Here is a 22,175-nt window from a genome sequence, read left to right as displayed (position 1 = left end):
AATAAATCCTATTTCAGTCGACCGTTATTTCCATTAACTTATTTCCAAAATAAATGAAATGTAGGAGGACATAAAACAAGTTACCTCATTTCTCTGCAGCTGAAAGAAGTTGTTGAGATAGTTGGAGTTGAGAGAGGAGCTCAGGTCATTGGCAGGAGTTTTGCTGTAGTTCAGGTCCGGATGGGAAGAGTTGGGCTCGGGTCGGAAGGCATCGAAAGCACTCGTCTGATGCGTGTCTTGTAAAGAAAGGTAAACCCAGTTAAGAAGCTGTGCAGGCTGGTACACTGAGGTACTGGTGTCTATAGCAGACAACAAGCTCATGTTGTTACTATAACTTTTACTCTTCCAATGTTGCTTTTGGAAAAGGCAAACTTGTTCAGAGTCTACAGTGAATGCGGCGTCCGGTTTTCCACACCCAAAAAAAATCAGGGCTTCTCTCTCTTCTTCCAGCTCAGACCCTATTCCTTCGCTGGGATTCGTATCCCAGGTTTATATTTATACTAAAGTCATCGCTCTGACATGTCAGAATAAAAAGTTTTAGTCCGCTGTCCACGGCCCGTTATCTCGCTTTATTTGCACTGTACCAGCAAGGAACTCATTGAATATGCATATGGGGTCTGCGCGCGTCATTGTCTTAAACAGCCAATCAACACCCGGTGTTTAACATATGGGCTTGTATATAGGGACAACCTGTTGATTACTGGCTACTTGCTAATTTGAACAGAATATTCATATTGATCACGGAACGTATTTAAAAATGCAACTTCTTGCAAAAAATTGCTTAGTTCGTGGTTTTATATAGCCTAAAATTGTTTTAAACGTGAGGATTTGTAAATATATACAATTCCTACAGTTTTGGCAAAGCACTATTTCATAAGCATTTAAATAGGGCCGTTTAATGATATATAAGTGTTTTACTCCTATACTTAATATTAAGGGAAATTAAACCACTAAAACACTTCCCCCTTCACAAAACAATCAATTTGACACCAGTTCACATGGAACAGGTTAGTGGTATATGTGAAACTAAACACCTTAAGGAAGCCAATAGGCTGCTGAGAGCAAATGGTTTTGTTTATTTAACAACAGGGGTGAGATTCTTAAGTGATGATGACCCACAAACAGACCTAAGAGAAAATGTGCCTTAAAAACATCTGGAAAAAAAAGATAAATCAAATATTAGTTTAACAATGAACAGTTGTATCGAATTTAATCAACCATATTGAAGCACAGAAGTAGGCTATTATATAATTAATATAAGATAGAAATCCAGAACATAAAGGTTGTATTTTTGCTGGACTAGAGGGTTTTCAAAATAATCTAAAAGACTCACACAACAGGCTGATTATTTCAACATTTGATTAACTCACCTGAGGTATCTCTTGGTTACAATCGCTAACTGATTTTTGCTCCACCTTGTGGCGTTTGTTTATATACTCGACTTGTCCTTTTGCACACTTCAGAGCACTTCATTCACATAGCTGATCTAAAATGACCAGCTATTTATATATAGATAAGAATATATATTTCTTATTCCCCATGATTAGATAGCATGCATAGCATTCGTCAAACAGTAGCCTAATAGATGTTAGGTAAATAATTCAATGCTCAATCGAGTTTAATCCATTAAACTGTTAAATATAAATTAATTCAACATTGTATATAAAAAGACGAATGTCAAAATTACATTGTGCAATTAAAGATAATCAATTAAAGATTAATTCATTTAAAACTCAAATAGTTAAAGAACCCATATTTACAGTAGGATACACATTGAATCTTTTAAACAATATTACTTCAAAAACTTGTCAAAAATCCACTCATTATCAATACAGATAGACATATTGAAACTGCTAACGCATGCACTGGTAGCAAATCACTGCTATGTGACTGTGGTCTCTGCAGACAGGTTTACTGCATTCACAACAGTAGCTGCTCACTTTTCTGTCTCTTGCAGATCGACAGTAATAACATCTCTTTCTTCTTCTGTTCTGACAGCTCTGTTGTTGGATTTCAGAAGTGACAGCTGACAGTGATGTGGGTACCCCACACCTCCCCATGGCCTCAAGGATGTTCTTGGATAATCCATGGCTTTCTTCTCTGCGCCTATGAATCTGAGGCGCTACAAGCTCTTTCACCAGCTCTTTTATGAACATCCGCTGGGTGTTGTGACCACCTCCCATGAAACTAGGGTGCTGAGCATTGAAAATGGAGTAGGAGTTTACAATGGCAATATTCAACATGTTATACCACAGCAGCATGGGCCATCTCTTCGTACGGCGCTTGCAGGCATAATTGTTGGCCATTTGCTGAACACTGTTGACTCCTCCTTTGGTGCGATTGTAATACTGAAAGACCTCTGGCTTGTTTTTAGCACCTGTTTCATTCAGTGCTTCGCTGGTATGCAACGTACTTAAAATAATCTCTGCCTTTTTTCTTTTTGGTACATAGCTCACCATGGACACATTGCCACAAAAACCAAACTCAGAGGTATGTCGCGCTCGTAACTTGGATGGCTTCATAATCGGTGGCACGTGTGGATTCTTATGGTGAACGGTCCCAACCATGGTCAAGTTTTTCTCAAAAAGATTCTCTGCCAGAGGGATACTGGTGAAGTAGCTGTCCATTGTAATATTAAGACCTATCATGAGAAACAAACATAAAAAAGCAACATAGTTAGGTAACACAAAAACAATGATGGTCTGGCACAGTGTTTGAGGCTCAGGGCTGGTATCTAGAAGGATGCTGGTTTGATCCCGACAAGAAGTAAACTAGTATGAACTATGTGCTTTTGAGAAAGGCAGTTAATCCAAAGTGGCTTTGGATCAAACCTCCTGCTAAATGGCTACTTCTTGTACCACTGTTTCCCCCACTGCTGAATATACAGTATATAATATTTAGAAAAACTATTACAATTTTCTAAATATACACTGTTCGTTCGTTGGCCAGAGGAGAACTGGTTTCTCCCAAGGTTTTTTTTTTTCTCTATTCTGTCACCTGATGGAGTTTTGGTTCCTTGCCAGTTGCCACCGTCGCCTTTGGCTTTTGGCTTGCTTAGTTTGGGACATTTCTATATTTAAAAATATTACTGATCTGCCTGCATTGACACCATTATATGAGAGCTGAACTGAGCTGGATGATGACATCACGGTTTTCTCCAGAGTGGCTATATACAGTGCTATGCATAAGTTTAGACACCCATGCTAAAGTTGACTAAAAAGAGGAATAAAAAATCATCTTTTGGAAATTGAACTTAATGCCTTAATTTAAAAAATGAGGAAAAATCCAACCTTTAAGGACACCAATTTTCTTTGTGAATGAATAATGTATGGTAAATAAATAAATGTTCTTCCTTAAAATACAGGGTGCATAAGTTTGGACACCCCTATGTTAAATTCCCATAGAGGCAGGCAGATTTTTATTTTTAAAGGCCAGTTACTTCATGGATCCAGGATACTATGCATCCTGATAAAGTTCCCTTGGCCTTTGGAATTAAAATAGCCCCACATCATTACATAGCCTTCACCATACTTAGAGATTTTCATGGGGTACTTTCCATAAGATCATCTCTCAATGCAAATCAAACTAGCTATTAGGCTAACTGAAATAAAACCATGCCAATCTCCAGGTATGGTGAAGGCTATGTGATGATGTGGGGCTATTTTAATTCCAAAGGCCAAGGGAACTTTATCAGGATGCATCCTGGATCCATGAAGTAACTGGCCTTTAAAAATAAAAATCTGCCTGCCTCTATGGGAATTTAACATAGGGGTGTCCAAACTTATGCACCCTGTATTTTAAGGAAGAACATTTATTTATTTACCATACATTATTCATTCACAAAGAAAATTGGTGTCCTTAAAGGTTGGATTTTTCCTCATTTTTTAAATTAAGGCATTAAGTTCAATTTCCAAAAGATGATTTTTTATTCCTCTTTTTAGTCAACTTTAGCATGGGTGTCTAAACTTATGCATAGCACTGTATATATAAATTAACTAAATGAATAACTTTTTTACAACAAAAATGAACCATCACTGACTTACTTAAGCTGAACTATGACTCTATTTTCTTCTAGAAACAAACTTTGTTGCATTATTTTCCTTATATCTCTGTAAAGCTGCTTTGAAACAATCTGTATTGTAAAAAGCGCTATATAAAAAAGGTGACGACTTTATCATTAAAATATAATGTTTTCTGTTTTAAGATATTTTAAAATGTCATTTATCCATGTCACGGCAAAGCTGAATTTTTAGCCATTTCTCCAGTACATTTCCAGAAACTTTTCTTTAAAAAAAAACAAAAACGGTTGTGCTGCTTAATATTTTAGTGAAAACTGTGATTTAGATGATTCGAACTTCCAAAAGAACCGCATTTATTTAAAATATATATATTTTTTCAATATTATGAATGTAATTTCAGTCACTTTTGATCAATTTAATACATCCTTTACTGAATAAAATGTATCAATTAAAAAAAACATTTACTGAGTCTTAATACTGGAAACAGGAAACACATTATTTCTTACAAATCACAAAAAGCTGTGGAGAAAAAAACAATACCTTTTTTCTGAAGTCCACTGGACAACCTCAGAACGGTGTTCTCTGCAAGGTTCTCTTCAGTCTCTTCTCCTGGCTGCCTGCCTGTGTAGATCACACCATCAATGGCGTAGGGAACCTCGGCATCGCACATCCAAAAGATTTTTATGCCATACCTGGCGGGGAGTCTTGGCAAGTGTTGCAGAAACTTGCATCTTCCCCTGAATGGCATGAGCTGTTCACCCACAGTGACACAATCCCTGGGGATGAACCTTTTCCTACAGTTGATCAGGAACATGTCCCACACATTTCGGAAGGCTGCCATGTGGTCTGATGCCTCTCTTTGCACTCTGGTTTTCTTATCATCAAATTGCAGGCATCCGTGAAGGTCTTGATATCTTCCAACAGACATGGTAGCTCTATAAAGTGGGTTCTGTAACGGATCCATAAACAGTTCCCGTACTGGGACATCACTGTTTCTCTCCAAACCGATGAGAAGGCTTAGACCAATAAAGGCATTTAGCTCTTCTTTAGTGACCTTTTGCCACACTTTGTCTTTTGTTGACGCTGCTTTCTGTCCACCCAAGTTGGTGCATTGCAGGATTTCATCAATGATGTTTTCGCTTATGAAAAGTTCCCAGGCATCTTTAGGTGTCACCAGTAAAGACTCTTGTGTGGGCCCTTGACTGCTCTGTGAGAAGGTCCTAGTGTCACTTTGAGGAGGATATTTGCTCCAATAAGAGTCTCCTTTGCTCCATCGACTCAAGCGATCTTCACTCTCCTCATCACAGGATTCCTCAGATGAGAACTCAAAGTCTGTGAGGACAGTTTTCTGACCCTCTGCCACATCTGGGACACTGCTGCTTTCTGGGCCATCACTATCAGAGACCTCCGATTCTAAATCAGGGGCAGCAATGGATTCATATTCTTCTGTTAGTGAAGCTGTAACCTCAGCTTTTCGATGCACCATGGACAAAACTGTAAAAATATAAACACAAGAAGCACAAACAGTTATAATAAAATAATTAAATTTACAAGCAAATTCAACATATCAATGGTAATTATTGATGTAAATCAAGCTTTTAGCACAAACAGTATATAACTTACATGATTCCACCTTAAACACACACAAACACACAACTTTCTCTTTCCTCTTGCACAGTATAAACCGATCTGATCCAATACACTATACATATTACTTCACACTTAAAATTGTTTTCAGAAAATGCAACTTTTAATATAAAAATACATAACCTTTTTGTAGATATGAACAGTTCTATTGTAACTAGCTTCATATTGGGCCTTTGCTTACTTAACAAAACTTAAACGTGAAATCAGGAGAGGTCATAATGTGCAGCATTGGCCTCCCTCTGGTGGAGAAATGTTAAAATAATAGCTCACTCCAACATGAAGATTCTTTCATTTACTCAAATTCAAGTCATTTCAAACCAGTATGATTTTCTTTCTTCTGCAGAACACGACATGATACAATTTGAAGAATATTTCAACTGCTTTTTTTCATACAATGAAAGTCAGTGGGGTCCAGAATTGACTTTCATTGTATTGGGGGAGGAGTCTTCTTTTAGTTTCACAGAAGTCATGCAGGTTTGAAATAAAATTATGTCCAGTAAAAGAAAAAAAAGTATATATACACACTACTGTTCAAAAGTTTGATGTCTTTAAACAAATTGTTTGTTAAATGAATTTAAATAAATGCTGTTCTTCTGAACTTTCTATTCCTTAAAGAATCCTGAAAACAAAGTAACACTCTTTGCCCATAAATTCTAAGCAGAACAAGAGTTGAACATTGATTTAATAATAATAATTAGAATGATTTCTGAAGAATCATGTGACACTGAAGACATGATATATGATATTTTAAAATTGGAAAACAGGTTTTTTTATGTATTATATCACAAAATCAGTTTTTACTATTTTTTATCAAATAAACACAGCCTTATTGAGAGTAAGAAATGCAAAGAAAAGCATTAAAAAAAGGTTTTACTGACCCCAAAATCTTGAGTGTACATAGAAATACAGAAAATTGCGAAATTACATTTATTTCCAAACCATTATCATTCTATCAATACGTCATTCAATGAAGGTTTGTTTTTACAGTGTCGATACTTTATATGATTGACAAATAAGGAGTTAATTCTATACTGATTTGCCACATTTGATTCTTTTGAACTAGCTGAAACATTTCTTCAAACACAAATTGTCAGAAAGAGAATTGAGACTTAGGCTGTAATCCCCTAATTTTTAATGCAAGCTTGCAACAGAAGGGTCACAGAAACCTGCTTTTAAAACATTAAAGATATGTAATAAGCAAGAATATGATCTACTATAAATCACTGGACAACTTCATTAGCCAGATTCAAGAGTGGAACAAACTCATCAATGATTCAATCCACGTAAAAAAAAAAAGAACATTAAGAAAACCTGCTCAAATCCAATAAATTTTAAGCACATTTTACACTTTACATAGGGAAATCATCTTCCTTTGAGGAAGGAATAAAAAAAATGTAGACCCTTTTGTTGTTAACATATGCCGACACACATTATGGATCCTAGTCAAGATGGTCTTTCATATGCAACCTGTAACTGTACCCATATTTGTATGCTTTACCACACACAGAGCACTGGAAAGGTTTCTCCTTTGAGTGGGTCCGTTTATGTTTGTTAAGTATGTAAATGCGTTTAAAACCTTTCCCACACTCGGAGCACATATAAGGTCTCTCTCCAGTGTGATCTCTCTGGTGCACCCTTAAGTCATAGATGTCAAAAAACCTCTTCTCACACTGGTCACATGGAAAAGGCCTGTCACCGGCATGTCTACGCAAGTGTATTTTCAAATAAGAGGGCTTGGCAAACTTCATTTCGCACTGATCACAAGTGTACGGCTTCTGTCGCCTGTGAATTTTCATGTGATCCGTGAGAAGATCTGACCGCTGGAATTCTTTCCCACAGGTTTCACAAATAAATCGGTCTTCTTTGTGCTGTTTAATGGATGTTCTGGCTTTACCTGATTTCTCTGGATGTTGTGTGGCATTTCCCTGCATTATAAAACATTTGATTCCTTCACTTGACACATCAGAATTCATTTTCTTACTCTGCTTAGTCGGACATCGTATTGTATGGCTTGATGCATTAGTTGCTTTTCTTTTTCCTTGCTTGTCTGTGTGTTTTTTTCTTTTCCTTGATGAACCCGTTCTTCTGTTTGGTTTATCTGGAGAAGTGTGTGAGTTTGTTGCGATTTCAAGCTCTTCATCCATCTCAACTGGAGGCATTAGGCCATCTGGTAAGACTTGCAGGCCATGGTCCAAAATCTCCTCCTTAACATGTCCAGGAGAACGAGGAAATGTTTCTAGTTCATTCACATCAAGCGATGAGGAGTCATATTGATCAGGTTCCACTTTAACTTCTATTTCTGACTGAATGAAGTCTGTTTGCAATCCATTTTCACTTTTTAAGCATCCACTCATGAAGTGCTGTGAGATTGCTTCTGCAGATGGCAAACTTTGCTCCATTTCAATAAAGTCTTATTCTTTTTGTTTTACAGATTTAAAGCTCTCATTCAGCTGTAGTGATTGTTCTTGAAACTGGACATGAATCCCTCCGATGGCTGAACCAGAACTATAACAACAAAAAAGGCAGATATTAAGTGCTCTGTCGAACGATGAACTTGGCGTTTTTATTTATTTATTTTTATTAAGACTACTCGAATGACAATGCAATCTTAACATCACCAAGCAATTTCATACTTTTCTAAACTAAAATAACCAGAAAATGCACCCGTGGTAAATAAACATTTTGTGACATCACCGCAAAAACAGACATTTTTTTCTATTTAGTTTTGTTTTGTTTAGGTAAGTTAACCAATAAAAAGAAATGTTGCAGTTGCAGGCGTATGGCAGTCCACTCACCAGTTATTGGCATTCAGGAAAGTTACTTTTATTGTTGTCTTGCTGAAAGATAAGCCATATTTCCATCGCAGAATCTTTTTCTTCGGTGACTTTAGTAACGAGTTGAGAAGCAACTACATATGTGCATACCGCCACCTACAGCACGGGTCTGAGAAGAACATTACATACATTCTAGGTAAACAAGAACGGATTCCCATATTCAATATCAGTTTTAAAATATTTTGTTTTTGTTTTACAGGCTCCTGGTATGACATTTAACTTTAACTTTAAAAAAAAACTGGATACTTTGAAATCAGCACATCCCAAAGCCTGTAGTTCACTCTGGATTCTCCCCTGCTCGTGCACAAACGGCAAAAGAATGAGTTCCACAGCTACTGCTGATTTTTATTTGATTCTACTTTGCCTTACAGTGGTTTGTATTTCATGGAAATACAGATATATGAATACATGGTGATATTTGTAATGTCCAAATATTTTAACTGAATAGTAGGGCTACTAGTTAAGAAGTTTTCTTCCTTTAGGCCCATCTCAAGAAGGTTTTTGACTGTGATTGGAGACTCACTTACTAAATATAATTGCTTGGGTACCTCACAATCCAAAGCATCCATCTCTAAAATGTGACGATGCTGTCTATGCTTCACTTTAACACTGGAAAATTATTTTCATCTGAGCAATGATAATCATGATTTCAGGGACAGCTTCTACCATGGTCCAGGCAACTATACTGTAATTATTAGATTTACTAACCTATACTGGCTGTATTTTAATGCTTCAATACATTACAGTAAACTACAAATGGCATGATGAAATCAGAACATTTGAGATCGTTTTGAAAAATATAAACCCTGAAATAATCCAGATATGATCTGAACAATTTTGATGATCTTACATTAGTATAAACATGACCATAGCACCATTTCTATGGGAAATTTAACCAGGTAAGCTTAGTTTGTTTTTAACCTCGTCATTTTTTAAACTATGAAACACAAAACAAACACACACTTCGTGAAGTATTAGAAAATTTGTTTAATATAAAAAATATTTTCAGATCACAAAAAACAATTAACATTTGTGCAAAGTAAAGGAATTCAGAGAGAAATTATTTGTAATTTTGACACACACAAATCATCATTTGTTGAACGAGCTGACAAAATCTTAACGTGTCATGCAGTGCATTCATGATGCTTTAAATAATTCAGTTAAATCAATCACATTAATTTTCCTTCTATTCCCTATTTAAGGCACATAATCCCTCGGTTTTAATGAAAATGACTTGTGTCAATCCTTCCAATCCGATCCTTTTCACAGTTTAGATGAGAAGGACCCAGAGGCAGGAGTGTAGTGAGATATAAGACGTTCTGCTTCTCTCCAGCCACTTAGCAGCGCTCCATGCACTGTAGAGAAGAAAGACCTTTGTGTGGCTTCTCCTGCAAATAACACCTGCAAAGGCTGCAAAAACAAAGTGTCATTCATGTTAAAAGATATTAGCAATTAAGTAATTTAAAGCAAGTTTAAGAGTAAAGGAAGAAAATCTGCCTACAGCATATAACTCAGAAGAATGTAGTACAGCTGTTTGGCTAAACATTGACAAACCTTAGAATTTGAGCCTTTCAGCGGCAAGGGTTCAGCAAGGTTATCTATGTCATATTCTGAGCAACCTTTGGCCGCATAGGTGTAAGATCCACAGGAATAGGGCTCATGGAACCACTGAGATCTTAAAAGCTTCCTTGGTGTAATAGTTGGATTTCCTGAAAAGTGTTATAAAAGACTTAACAAGCTGGTTTTTGTATTTATAGTTATTTTAAATGCAGTTAAATGTCACAGAAATGTACTTATTTTCTTTTTTAAAAAGTATTACATTTTATTTTTAATTCAACATTTTGCATGTGGTCTCATCAAAGGATATCCTATATCAAAAATGTTGTTTACCAGTAAATAAGCGAAGGAGCTGTGTGACACTGTGCAGCACTTCAAATTCAGACAGAGTTTCCATGTACTCAGATTCCCGCCCTGCAATCCATCCACAGAGCACGTGTCCATATCTGCACAACGCCACATCAGAAAATCATATTCATAATGGTTTCAATGGCAGTATAGAAGCAAATTCCAAGATTATGTTTACCTCTCTGTGGGCTTCAGCACAGTGAACCCACTCAATTTTCTAATCCAGGACATCTTTACATCTGAAACAACATCAGTAAGATGGGTCTCGTCCTCCCATACGAGATAGATCAACTCACAGTCTTCATCCCAGAAAGGCTGCTCAAACTCAAGAAAGATCTTGTTGTTGGTCCCAAAGCCCATTCTCTGGATGGAATGCAATTTGTGCAGTGGAAGAGAAGGGCTTAAAAAAGTGTTCTGGTGCTTCTTCAGGTATCCTGTAATGGAACAGCACATCAGATGAGTTATAGGCCTTGCAGAAAGTTATACGAATTTATAAACATTATGAAAATTATTTATTTTTATTCAGAATAAAATGAAAAGCATATAATATAAAGAATAAAACTTTATTTATATTAACCTATATTAAAACAATGTTTTCAAGTGACAGTGAAATAAGAGAACCAATAATCTGACTTTGTAAATCACACAAAAATAAAGGCAGTATTTTTTATTTGATCTCAGAGGATTACTTTCAAAAGCAGTTTAGATTAAAACGAATAGATTATGCTATTTTAGTAGACTACAAATGAGTGTTAGATGCAAATTGTTAAAAGGTTAGTTCACCCAAAAATCCCATAATTTACTCACTCTCAAGCCATCCAAGGTGTATATGACACAAAATATCCCAGCTCTTCCAAGCTTTATAATGGGAGTGAATGGTAACTTAGATTTGGGAGCCCAAAAAAGTGCATCCATCCATCATAAAATTAATCCATACAAGATAAAACAGTGTAAAGGCCTTCTTAAGTGAAGCGATTCATTTTTGTAAGAAAAACATCCATATTTATAGCTTAATAAAATATAATCACTGGCTTCCGGTAACAGCCGTACGCGAGTCGAGTTCCGACGGAAGAGTGAACTCTGACCCGACGCATGACGTAGGATGCGTAAGCTTAGGTGAGAGTAGACGCCTCTTGCGGTTCAAACAAATAGGGCTGGACAACAAACTCTAGCTCCTCCGACATTTCTCTTTAAAAAATTCTCGTTTTAGACTTCTAATTCGTGACAGGTGTTTTGCTTTGTTCTATCCTCTGTGCTTCTGCATTCGTCAATACGTCATGTGTCGGGTCAGAGGTCACTCTTCCGCCAGAACTAGACTCGCGTACAGCCGTTAACGGACGCCATTGGAAGAGGCAGGATTTTTTTTTTTTTTTTTTTTTTCAATTGTGTTTGGCTGAAAGAAGTAATTCATATACACCTAGGATGGTTTGAGGGTTTTTGGGATAATTTTCCCAAATAATAATGGGATAATTTTCATTTTTGGGTTAACTAACACTTTAACTATACCAACAAGTCATGCTGAAGCTGAATGTACTGTACGTACCCAGTGGGATGGTGACAATTACATGGTCTGCTGCAAATGTCTCTCCATTAACACATTCAATCATAATGGGGAACAGCATTCCTTTAGTGTCTGGTCCATTCTTGGTGTAGTTCCAGTGAATGCACTTCACTGGCTTGTTGTACAAGACTATGTCATTGGGAAGTTCCTTCATCATGTGATCAATTAAACCTTCATAACCTCTAGGTGGAGAAAGAGTGCATGAACACATTTAGAAAACTTTAAACAATTTAAGAAATATTTGTTGCAATTATTGAGGATAATTGAGACACTTGATTCAAAAATGTACAAGGCTTTGAGACTCTGATCACTCACTCTGGGAAAGTGCAGTCCAGTCCTGGAAGAGTCTTATACATGCCAAAGGCTCCCAAGCCAACATCATCCATTGTGTGTGTTCCACTGACACAGCACTCCAGCTTGAGCAGTGTGCTTATCATGGCCATTCTTATCGCAGTGTTACCCTGGTCCTCCTTCCACTCCTCCGGGGCCAGCCGTTCAGCCTCTGCCTTCACAAACTCCCCAACACTCGGCAGAGGTTCTCCACCACTGTCATGGAACTGCTGGCTCCTTTCCAGCAGGTTCATGAAAAACTCCACCACTGGCCCCATCGTCTCAGGCCCCAGTTTCCGACCTGAACTGGTAAACCAGTTGGGAACAAACAATGGATGACCACCAATGTCAATGGCCTGGTTTTCTTCAGACATTGATTCTTTGTCAAGGAGCTGGTAGTCACATGCCAAACGAAACACTGGGTTTTCCTTCGATGGGCCATGGATCCAGTTGGCGCCAATCTCTACAATGTTATCACCTTGAACAAAAGAAATAATTGTGATACAAATAAATGTGATCTGCATAATGGAGATTTTTCTCAGGGTACATTCAAGTCTTGGCAACAAAAAAATCGACTGAATTGAATACACCTCTTGTGCCTCAATAGTGAAATATTTTGTCACATTATATAGAAAAAGTTGTCACAATGAAACCTGCCCGTCTTTTCAGCATCATGTAAACATTAAAACAATTATAATATGAAACAACACATGAAACAAGCAAGAACATTAAAGGTAAAGATTTTTTAATTTGTGGCCAAGAAATTTTGTGGTTATTAAATTGTGTCAATTTGTAACATTTACAACACGTGTAACAACTTGCCCCAAACTGACATAAAAAAAAAAAAAATCATTTGTTTTCAGAACACAATTCAATTTCAGTTAAAATTTACTTTATTATATAATTGACCCTTGCCTGAGAGTATTCATTTCCAGTGTGGTTTTATTGGGTTTACTTATTAATGGATATTTGAATAACTAGATTTAAGGTCAACGTGCCAATGTTTGCAACTTAGGTAAAGTTGGTTTTATATTCGCACATTCGGACTTACGCATTCAATAACTTGTGAACTAAACATTGTTACTACACAAATAACACCAGACAAGCTACCTGGAAAAGAAGCCCAATGGTTGTGCTCACTGTGTAAACCAGTGGAACCAAACGCCACTTTTAAAAATGTAATGTCTTACATTAAGAATACTTGATAAGTTGGCTAAACTTTGTGTCATTAAAGAATATCTGCAGAAATTTCTGCTTTATTGTCCTTGTTGCAATATAGATATATTGTATAGATATATTTTCACTGTATATCTGTATTTTGGGACTTACAGTTAAAGACCCAAGGACCAGATATGATTATTAAGACCAGGAGTTAGAAGTGCAGTCAATTTAAGAGAAGAGTCAGAATTATAATAAATGAAACAAAATTTTACTGAAGATAGTTTGCAGTTTCATCAGGTAGAAGTCAGCTTCAAGACTCACAAGGAGTTCATAGGCCGCCCCGCTTACAAAGATCACAGCAGTTATGCCCTTCACCAAGGTCTAAGCTACGTCCTTGCTTCAGGTTGAATGATTCTGATTGGCTAATAAATAGATGAACACACATTTTCCACACATAAACAGATAGACTGAAGCATATCTCCATCGATTATGCAGCTGACACTCGGACCCTGAATTTAGGCACGTCGTGACCTTCCAGGTCACAGATCTGGGTTGCTGGGCGCCATCATGTCCAGAACAACAACTCTTCAACCTGTAACCAAGATTACTAACACACACACAGACACACAGCTTCTTCAAGGTTGGATTTGACCAGGCTTTAACGCTAAACAGGAGAGTCTTCTCAAAACATCAAGATAAAATGTTCTTTCTCTCAAGTTAGAGGACACTTTAAATCTAACTGTAAAGTAAAGACTTTAACAAAGAAATGGTCACTCAAATTATAGATTTCAATGACCACTGTGACCATAGCTGTCAGGGGACCCTAGAAAAGCAGATGGATGTAGTGACACGTTTAAAAAGTCCATACTTCATTTCTGGAAGCCGGGCTAAATGAGCAAGCACTGTTAACTTACTGCATTCCTGGCACGGGCCAGACCCTTCAGTCTCCTCTCAGATAGCAAATACAGACATTAGAGAATACATGAAATAACATTTTCAATAATCACAATGGTAGTAAAATCTCATTAGCCTAGAGAAGTCATTCAACTCATTTGATATTTAGAAGGAAAAATACTGATTAATACCTTGATTATAATCACTCATTAGATATACATTGAAGCAGCTGTGGATTCCAGAATCCACTCCTTCAGGACTTCATGACAAAAACTTTACAGAAGTAAAGTGAAAAAATCATTACATGAAAAAATCATTACAGTAAGGGTGTTGCTTATTTATAACGTTGAAAATATAATTGAGCTAAAATCTTTACAGTTTTTTTAATCAATGAACGAAATGTTTTGTAGTACTAGGAACAGCAGTTCTAATACCTAATACATTTATCAAAATTAATTGAGAAGAGTGATCACTAGGAACATGCTATAACATTTGGAACATGAAAAAAACACTTAAGGTGAATTAAAGTATTTTTTTCATAAAAATATGTATGTACTGTATTTACAGTAAGGTAGGTATTGGCAATATTTAACCTGTAGTAAGTCAGTATGTTCACTAGGAAAGTACTACAACCTTTGGAACATGAAAAACACTTTAGGTGAATTACAGTAAGTGTTTCATAAACATATTTGATAATTGTACGTACAGTAAGGGAGTTGTTGTCAAAAAAATTACTTTGGATAGTAAAATAATCCCTTTGGTGAATTAATGTAATTTGATTCTAAAAATATTTGTGTACTGTACAGTGAAGCAGGTATTCTTGTGAATATATTTCTCACTTTACTCAACTAGCGAACGAAGCGAAAGCGAAGACTTTGACTTAACGTTATACCAGGTGAGATTTTGCCAATACCTGCTTCACTGCACATACAGTAACGTTACACAAATATTTTTTAGAAACTCCTCCAACGAATCCAGTGGCTCCATGTTAGTTACAAAGTACATAATTGCAGAATAGTGAAGACTAAATATCGTAATAATTATACACCATTAGATTCTAAGTTTAATAAATAAAATACGCTAACCCAGTTTCCTGTACCTGTGTCAAGAAATAATAAGAGACGGTAGATAGGATGATGACAAATTACAAAAAGCAAAATGTCCTCAAAATTATTTTCTCAAATTTGAAAGCATAACTACTGTACATACCCAGTCTTCCCGTTCGTATTCTCCCACCGCTTCTCGCAGTTGCTTCTATGATGTGAACATTATGAAAACCGTGTTTTAGTAGTTTCTGAGCAGCACCAATTCCCGAGATGCCGCATCCAATTATAAATATTTGAGAATCACGAGCTGAACGTAGTGCCATTGAATCTGTTTGTGCACGACGACACCTTGATGGATGTAGGGCTTAAAGTGAACTAACTATTCGACGACTGCAAGGAAGTGTGTGTTGTGTTGTGCTCCTCTGCGCTCAACGCCCCTCCCCCACTCACGTGAACCCTACTTGACCCACGACACGACAACGTCACCTCGAATCTCAAAGAAATCTGAGGGCCCTGAATAGTTCAAGAGTTACTTTTAGATACTTTATTACAAACAAATCTAATTTAATGCCGCCTTTCTCCATTTTTTTGCACAGAACAAAAATGATATACGATAGACCGGAAGTGATTCATTTCTGTGAAACATTTGATACTTTGTAAAAAAAAAAAAAAAAAAGTATATATATATATATATATATATATATATATATATATATATATATATATATATATATATATATATATATATATATTATTGGTAAAGAAATTGTTCATTTCTTTTTTTGTTATTTTTAAAGTCTCCATATTTTCCCTTAAAAAGCATTCCCGGTATTGTACAATATGCATATTTATTGTTTTTATTCATTCATTAATTTCACCATGGTGAATGCTAACGCTGTGTGTTTCTGTAACTATAAAAAAAGAAACACATTATTTTGAAAGGGCATTTCCGCCACATAAGAAAAAATAAAATCATTCTTTGGAAAACCATAATTATTGTTAAATAAGGTTAGTTTATACAGTTTATATTCTCGATTATAATAATAATATTGATTGTTAGGGCTTTAATAATTAGGATTTGTTGCTGAAGTTTTCATTTACTAACAACTTTTTTTATTTACAGCACTTTGAATGTCAATAAAGGTCTTAAACTTAAATGTATATTTTAATGAAAACAAAATCTCTTGAGAGCGTGCTTATGTCCCACTAGAGCACAACCTTAGCCCTATTTCTACCATATATTTTTCTCTATAGAAGAACGTTTATGAATCGTGTTTTTATTTATTTTTTTGCCAGGAGGGGGCAGTAAAATCTTAATTTTACACCGCTAAACGTTTGTCCTATGTTTATATACTGTCTATGGTGAAATGTTGGCAACAATTCGTTAGCTAACCAGCTAGTTACAAAGGATAAACAGCAGACAAAATATTGTTGTTTAATCTATACAAGGCGTACAAAAGGCTATAGTCCTAGACTTCCTCAGATAATAGTGTGTAGTACAAATTACAATAGTCAAGTTAAACCTCTATGAGACTAATTATGAAATCATAGCATAGCTAGAAAAAAATACTTTTATTATAATAAAAGTCATTTTTTGTAGCTATGCTATGATTTCATTATATATATATATATATATATATATAAATATATAATTTTTATTTTACTTTTTTTAAGACTAAAATAATTTTCCAAAATTAATTTTCTACATCTGACCCTTGTTAGGGTGCCGTCATTTATAATTGACTTAGTCCTATTCTAAATTATTTTTGACAAATTGTCTGAAACTTCTATGACTTATATTCTTCATACCCTCATCCTCACTGCTAATATCCTCCTTGATCTTCATCTTCTTCCTTTCTTACAACAACCTTTTTATCTGATGCACTGCCATCACAATCAAAACTTTCTGGAAAAGGTACAGCTTTTCCTCTGTCTTCTATAAAACTTACTAACATCAACCTCCATCACAGGCAAAAAGACTATTATAATACTGCCTGCCAGTACTGAACAATAGAGCAAGCTACATGGAAAATACGTATCCCCTAAACGGACTTTGTCATTTATGCATGACACTCAGATTTTTTTGGTCTTTGAGTTATTGTTTTCACAAAATGTGCATTAAAAATGACCAAAAACATTAGAAAGCACATTTGGACGTACAATTATATATTTTTTAACATTGTATTTTAAATGCAGTTTTCTAAGCGTCACATGAGGGTTAAAATGTACATATATGCTGTTACACATTATAACTGATGCATTACTGATGCACACAGATGTTAATGTATATTTAATTAATATAGACTACTGTGTATATTTAGAGGCTTGCAAAACAAATTCTTTGGCAGAATTTACTGTGTCATGCACCTATAGGCAGCAGGCGCATTAATATTCAATGTACAACAAATGTCAAGTGTACTTGACATTATATAGCTACTACTCCTAAAGCCAGAAATATTCCTACGCTGAACTCAAAAATAAAGAATATAAAATTACATTTCATTACATTTCTGTTGTCAATACAAACCACATTCTTAAATACAAATACATTTCAAATCATTAAATCATGATTCATAACTAAAATATCATACTATAAAATTATGCTATGTGACTCTACAAGTGTACACAAACGCAGAGTTTATTTTTTTCTCTTTGTGCTATACTTGTTCAGGAAATCGGAACCACCTTAAGTAATGTAAAGTTCCTTGTTCCACTGTGTAACATGGGCACTCCAGCCAGAAGCCACTGACTTCATGTGTTAGTCTCAATAGCATAAGCTTTTTATAGCTTGTGGGAACTGGCTCAGTGCAAGGGTCACTCAAAGAACAATAAGAAACGCTCATTGTGAATGTGAAGGAAACCGCAAAACATTTTTCTCAAGCAATAAAACAATGATGTGAGGTAATCAAATGAAACACCATGGGATTGTATTGTAATGGAATAGGTTCATGAGCATCAATTTTAAATATAATGATAATGGCAAACTGACTTTTAATATGTCCTAAATCTACTGGATTTTATTTAATGTCATAAATTGGATATCCTATAACATGACACTGTATGTTAGCAAAACAAATATTATACATGAGACCAAGTGAACAATTAATTTAATTAAAAAATATATAAAAGGTAACATTGTTACTGTATAAATATTTCAGGCGTGTATATGTAAGTGCATCATAAAGTAACATTCTAGGTCATTTGTAACGCCTGAGAATTATACCCAAGTACCAATCACCATGCAATTTCACTTTTCTAAACTAAAATAACCAGATAATGCTTCGGTGGTAAATAAACATTTGGTGTTTCCGTTGACTTAGCACTTCCGGTTTCATTGTTCCGGTCAACTTTTTTTTTTTTTATGGGATTTTGGTTAAATTACTGAAATAAGGTCTGTGGTGAACACAAGCTCAGGACACTTTCACGTTTTATTCTACAACATAAAATACATCAGTATTATCCCACTCATGATTTTTTTTCAAGCTGTCTAAAGGGGACTACAGAGGCTGTCGGGGACATTAAACGTCATCACGCCGAACAGGTAAACTCAGTCCTCTTTTATAAATAAACTATCCTAACTCAAACTTTCTGGGAAAATGTTTTTAGATAAAAACAGAAAGAGTTGTTGGAAGTTTAGTGATGGTGACTTTGAAGTCGTGGGACTGTGGTGTAGTTTGTTTTTAGCTATACCTTTAGCTTTTTACTTCTGGTGACTGCATTTAGGCTTCAAAATTCACAAATGTTGTGTTCATCTGTGAAAATTATCTTGATGGGCAACGTGTAAATTATAATTTTTTGCCATAACCCAAAAACCTATGGAAAATTCTATTGGGTTTTTGTCCAGGGAACCAGCGTGATGCTAACTGTTGGCCTACAAAGTGACAATATGCCTGTACCACTCTATTGGCATTCAGTTAAGTTACTTTTATTCTTCTTCTTCTGAATTTAGTGGCAGTTGGCAAACCAGCTTTGGTGTATTTCTGGGGTGGAGTGTGAAGCGTTGATGTAGAAGGGAAAAAAAAAAAATCTTCTAATCAAACTTGTTTTCTTAAGATATTCTAATAAAGCTGTAGTCACTTTTGAATTATTGTTCAGCAAGTTATTTAAATGTCAACCTTTTTATTCCTACAGCCTTAACCTCTTCTATGAGCTGAGATCTTTCTTGATTATAACCAGCACATTTTATAAGAACATGTTCGACTGTTTCTGGTAGTCCACATTTGCTGCACAATCCTGTATTGTGTTTACTCAACATCAAGGAGGCATGTAGTGCACCTAACAACTCGATTCTGCCCCAGGTGGAGCTCTGAGGAGCAGTTTCTATAAAGGCAGAAGCCAAGGAGGCTCAAAGGGAGCCTTACAACTTGCCAACCCCTGCCTACTAAAAAGCAGGAGCATCACAGGAAGATTCTCATAACGAGAAGCCTAACAACGCTCCAGACCTAAGCAACAGCTAAGGAGGCTCAGAGAGCCCAAAACAGCTTCCCGAGGACTTCCTAAAGGCAGTGGCCAAGGAGGTTCGAAAGCCTGACAGCTCAGCACCACTAAGTGGTGGAGCCCTGCGGATGGAGGCCTCAACATGACAACTCTCTAAAGCAAGAGGAGGCCTAGCAACATCCTACACTCAGAACAGCTTTCCAAAGAGGCTTACAGAAGCCAACTACTTGATGGCGCTATCTCAGCGGAGCTCTAGGAAGCAGATGCCATAGCGTAACGTCCACAAATACTTCTATAAAATAAACAGTCAGGGAGGCTCATGAAGACTGAGACTAACTACCTGACAGTGCTATTAGGGCAACGCTGTTATTTAGCCTCTCTAGAACACTCAACGCATTTACTCTGGATCACTTCCCAGTCCTCAGACTGGGATGGGCCAGCCCCCTTCATGGCTTGAGGCGTAGACCTGGACTGGCGATGAATAAATGTCTTAAAATCCGCGGAGCGCTCCTTCGCCTTGCCAAAAAGCTCGGAAGGTGAAACCAGCGCATCAAGGAGAAAGTTGGTACAAAAAGTTTTACAAAGAGATATATCTCCATAGCCACCATGGCCGTCATGGATCAACCAATCATGGCGCCAGTCTGTTTTGTGGCACAGAGAGCCAAATCTGTGGTACGGCGCCGCTCCTCTATGCCTCAGGGGGGAGCCCCTGGCCCTGGTCCAGTTCCTTCAGCAAGTGACCCGCTGCCTCATATGCTCTGCCATTCAGACATGATGTAACACACAGTGGCTTAGTTGGCAGAGTTTAATGCAGATGCCTCACCTACCGAGATATAGCTGACCTATTCAATCGGAGACATCTGTAGCAAATTAGCTCAAAATAAATATTAATAATCAATCATTACTTGTTCATAATTCATAATTAGTTATGAATATTTAGATCAGTTAATAGAATTAACTTAATGTAGTAAAATGAATAGTACAATCAAATAACCTGTTAATCCCGTGAACACTCAGTGTCAATGGTTTATTAATTTTAAGAAATATTCATTTCCGGGGTGAGGGAAATGTTTTTCTTACTGTACAGTACTATTCCGAATAGGTAGTCAAAATAAAAAAATCGTAAATTAAACTTGATTGCAAGCAGAGAATCAGAACCAAATATGTATTGTGCACAAGTTTATTAACTAAATCACGAACACACCTAATCTAAACATATACACATTCGCACAATCACACATACATGGGTAAAATAGAAAGTGACAGGATGAAACCGTAAACAGGGAATGAAGCTATGGAAAAGATTCATCTAACTATGAAAAGAACCATCAGCTTATTATTTTCAGATCACCTCATTAAATGTATACTTGCATGGCCTCGCAGTGAAAGCACTTCGTGAAGTTCTTGAAGAAGGATTTTGATGGTTCCATGAGTCTCAATCGATTTCTTCTGCATTGAATGAAGAAATTATGATGAACTTGCATGGTTTGTTTGACTTTGTTCACTTGGCTGGAGTGCAGATTGTGGCCTGCCATCCCTGAGCCGGAGAGGCCACGCAGAGCAACCAGGAGAAGGGAGGAAGTCAAAAGAGTTGATGGTTGTTCATTCAGTGATGGTAAAGTTGCAGTTTTCTTCTGAGTTGGAATGAAGAAATTACAGTCTGACTCTGTTGGGAGAGTCAAGGCATAGCAGGCTGTGATCAAGGCCTTCCAGCACCCATGGGCCCCGGTGGAGGTCCCCACAGACATCATCCCGAAGAAGCAGCAGTAGAAGCCAGAAGAAGAAGAGAGAGGGTTACTGAATTTGTCTCTAATAAAGCCTGAGAAAAGTCCCACCTCTCCAGGTTTGCTTGACCAATGAGAAGGGTGGAATTTCCAAGTGGGAAATTTCCTCTGCTGGCGATTTATGGATCTTTGTTTCAAGCGTGCTCATTTGCATGTGCAGCTGGATTGGTTGCTGATGAAGAAACCATGAAAGATTCTTGTAATACTAATATGTTGCGCAGCTATCGACATATCATTTACATGATCATTTCGATCTTAAAAGTACAGATTTATAGAGACCAAACATGGTATAGGTGAGATTACATTGACCGTTGGTTCTATCATAAAATACACAGTATAAAAAATAAAAAAAAAGAATTAAAAGACACTACACAAGACAGTAAATCATTCACACAATGTTTTTGGGATGCATTTTTATTTATAGATCAGTTTGTCTATAAATAAATGCAGGAAAGTCTGTTTTAAGGTCTGTTTCTGTCTTTCCTATGGCCTCTCTCTTGACCACATGACCACATTTTTAACAGTAATAAAACCATCTTATCTGATGGTAGTCATGG

The 22,175-nt window shown here is 36.4% G+C and overlaps 3 protein-coding genes across 4 annotated transcripts in view; all 3 read right to left on the bottom strand.

Moving 5' to 3' along the window:
- zcchc24 (zinc finger, CCHC domain containing 24) overlaps nucleotides 1-610 on the bottom strand; it is a 35,615-nt gene extending 35,005 nt beyond the window's left edge. Inside the window, exon 1 of the mRNA XM_079854455.1 lies at nucleotides 85-610. Within this exon, the coding sequence (XP_079710581.1) occupies nucleotides 85-321 (237 nt within the window). The 5' untranslated portion in view covers nucleotides 322-610. The remainder of the gene's footprint in view (nucleotides 1-84) is intronic.
- A 444-nt stretch (nucleotides 611-1,054) lies between these two features.
- LOC307149293 (piggyBac transposable element-derived protein 4) lies at nucleotides 1,055-8,572 on the bottom strand. Of its 2 annotated transcripts, none has more exons than XR_013819547.1 (5): nucleotides 8,462-8,572; nucleotides 7,648-8,171; nucleotides 4,560-5,513; nucleotides 1,371-2,641; nucleotides 1,055-1,154 (listed from the first exon to the last, which is right to left on the bottom strand). XR_013819547.1 is itself a non-coding variant. In XM_079855541.1 (5 exons), exons 2-5 carry the CDS (start codon nucleotides 8,063-8,065, stop codon nucleotides 1,128-1,130), a joined length of 2,100 nt encoding a protein of 699 aa, XP_079711667.1. In that variant the 5' UTR covers nucleotides 8,066-8,171; nucleotides 8,462-8,548; the 3' UTR covers nucleotides 1,055-1,127. The 2 variants fall into 2 exon arrangements, 1 of the variants encoding a protein (XP_079711667.1); XM_079855541.1 differs by having other exon boundaries at nucleotides 1,941-2,641; nucleotides 8,462-8,548.
- Nucleotides 8,573-9,467: 895 nt separating this feature from the next.
- paox (polyamine oxidase) lies at nucleotides 9,468-15,841 on the bottom strand. The gene is made up of 7 exons (XM_079856174.1): nucleotides 15,561-15,841; nucleotides 12,282-12,774; nucleotides 11,949-12,148; nucleotides 10,584-10,839; nucleotides 10,391-10,503; nucleotides 10,055-10,209; nucleotides 9,468-9,910 (listed from the first exon to the last, which is right to left on the bottom strand). The coding sequence occupies exons 1-7, from the start codon at nucleotides 15,718-15,720 to the stop codon at nucleotides 9,764-9,766; spliced, it is 1,524 nt and encodes a 507-aa protein (XP_079712300.1). The 5' UTR covers nucleotides 15,721-15,841; the 3' UTR covers nucleotides 9,468-9,763.
- Nucleotides 15,842-22,175: the final 6,334 nt, after the last annotated feature.

Source organism: Squalius cephalus, assembly GCF_949319135.1.
Source record: "Squalius cephalus genome assembly, chromosome: 21".
In the NCBI taxonomy this organism is placed as follows: domain Eukaryota; kingdom Metazoa; phylum Chordata; class Actinopteri; order Cypriniformes; family Leuciscidae; genus Squalius; species Squalius cephalus.
The sequence above is the reverse complement of the archived record's forward strand: the minus strand, read 5'-3'. Positions and strand labels throughout refer to the sequence as shown.

Bases quoted from the DNA above. Each gene is read 5' to 3' on its own strand.
- paox (XM_079856174.1), bottom strand. From the start codon at position 15,720: ATGGCACTACGTTCAGCTCGTGATTCTCAAATATTTATAATTGGATGC. The intron at 10,504-10,583 runs GTAAACATAATC...GGCGTTGTGCAG, and splicing joins GTGCTGAAGCCCACAGAGAG to ATATGGACACGTGCTCTGTG. The intron at 10,210-10,390 runs GTAAACAACATT...AACACTTTTCAG, and splicing joins GCTCCTTCGCTTATTTACTG to GAAATCCAACTATTACACCA.
- LOC307149293 (XM_079855541.1), bottom strand. From the start codon at position 8,065: ATGGAGCAAAGTTTGCCATCTGCAGAAGCAATCTCACAGCACTTCATG. The intron at 2,642-4,559 runs GTATTGTTTTTT...TTCTCATGATAG, and splicing joins CAGTGGACTTCAGAAAAAAG to GTCTTAATATTACAATGGAC. The intron at 1,155-1,940 runs GTGAGCAGCTAC...TTTTTTTTCCAG, and splicing joins GATCTGCAAGAGACAGAAAA to ATGTTTTTAAGGCACATTTT.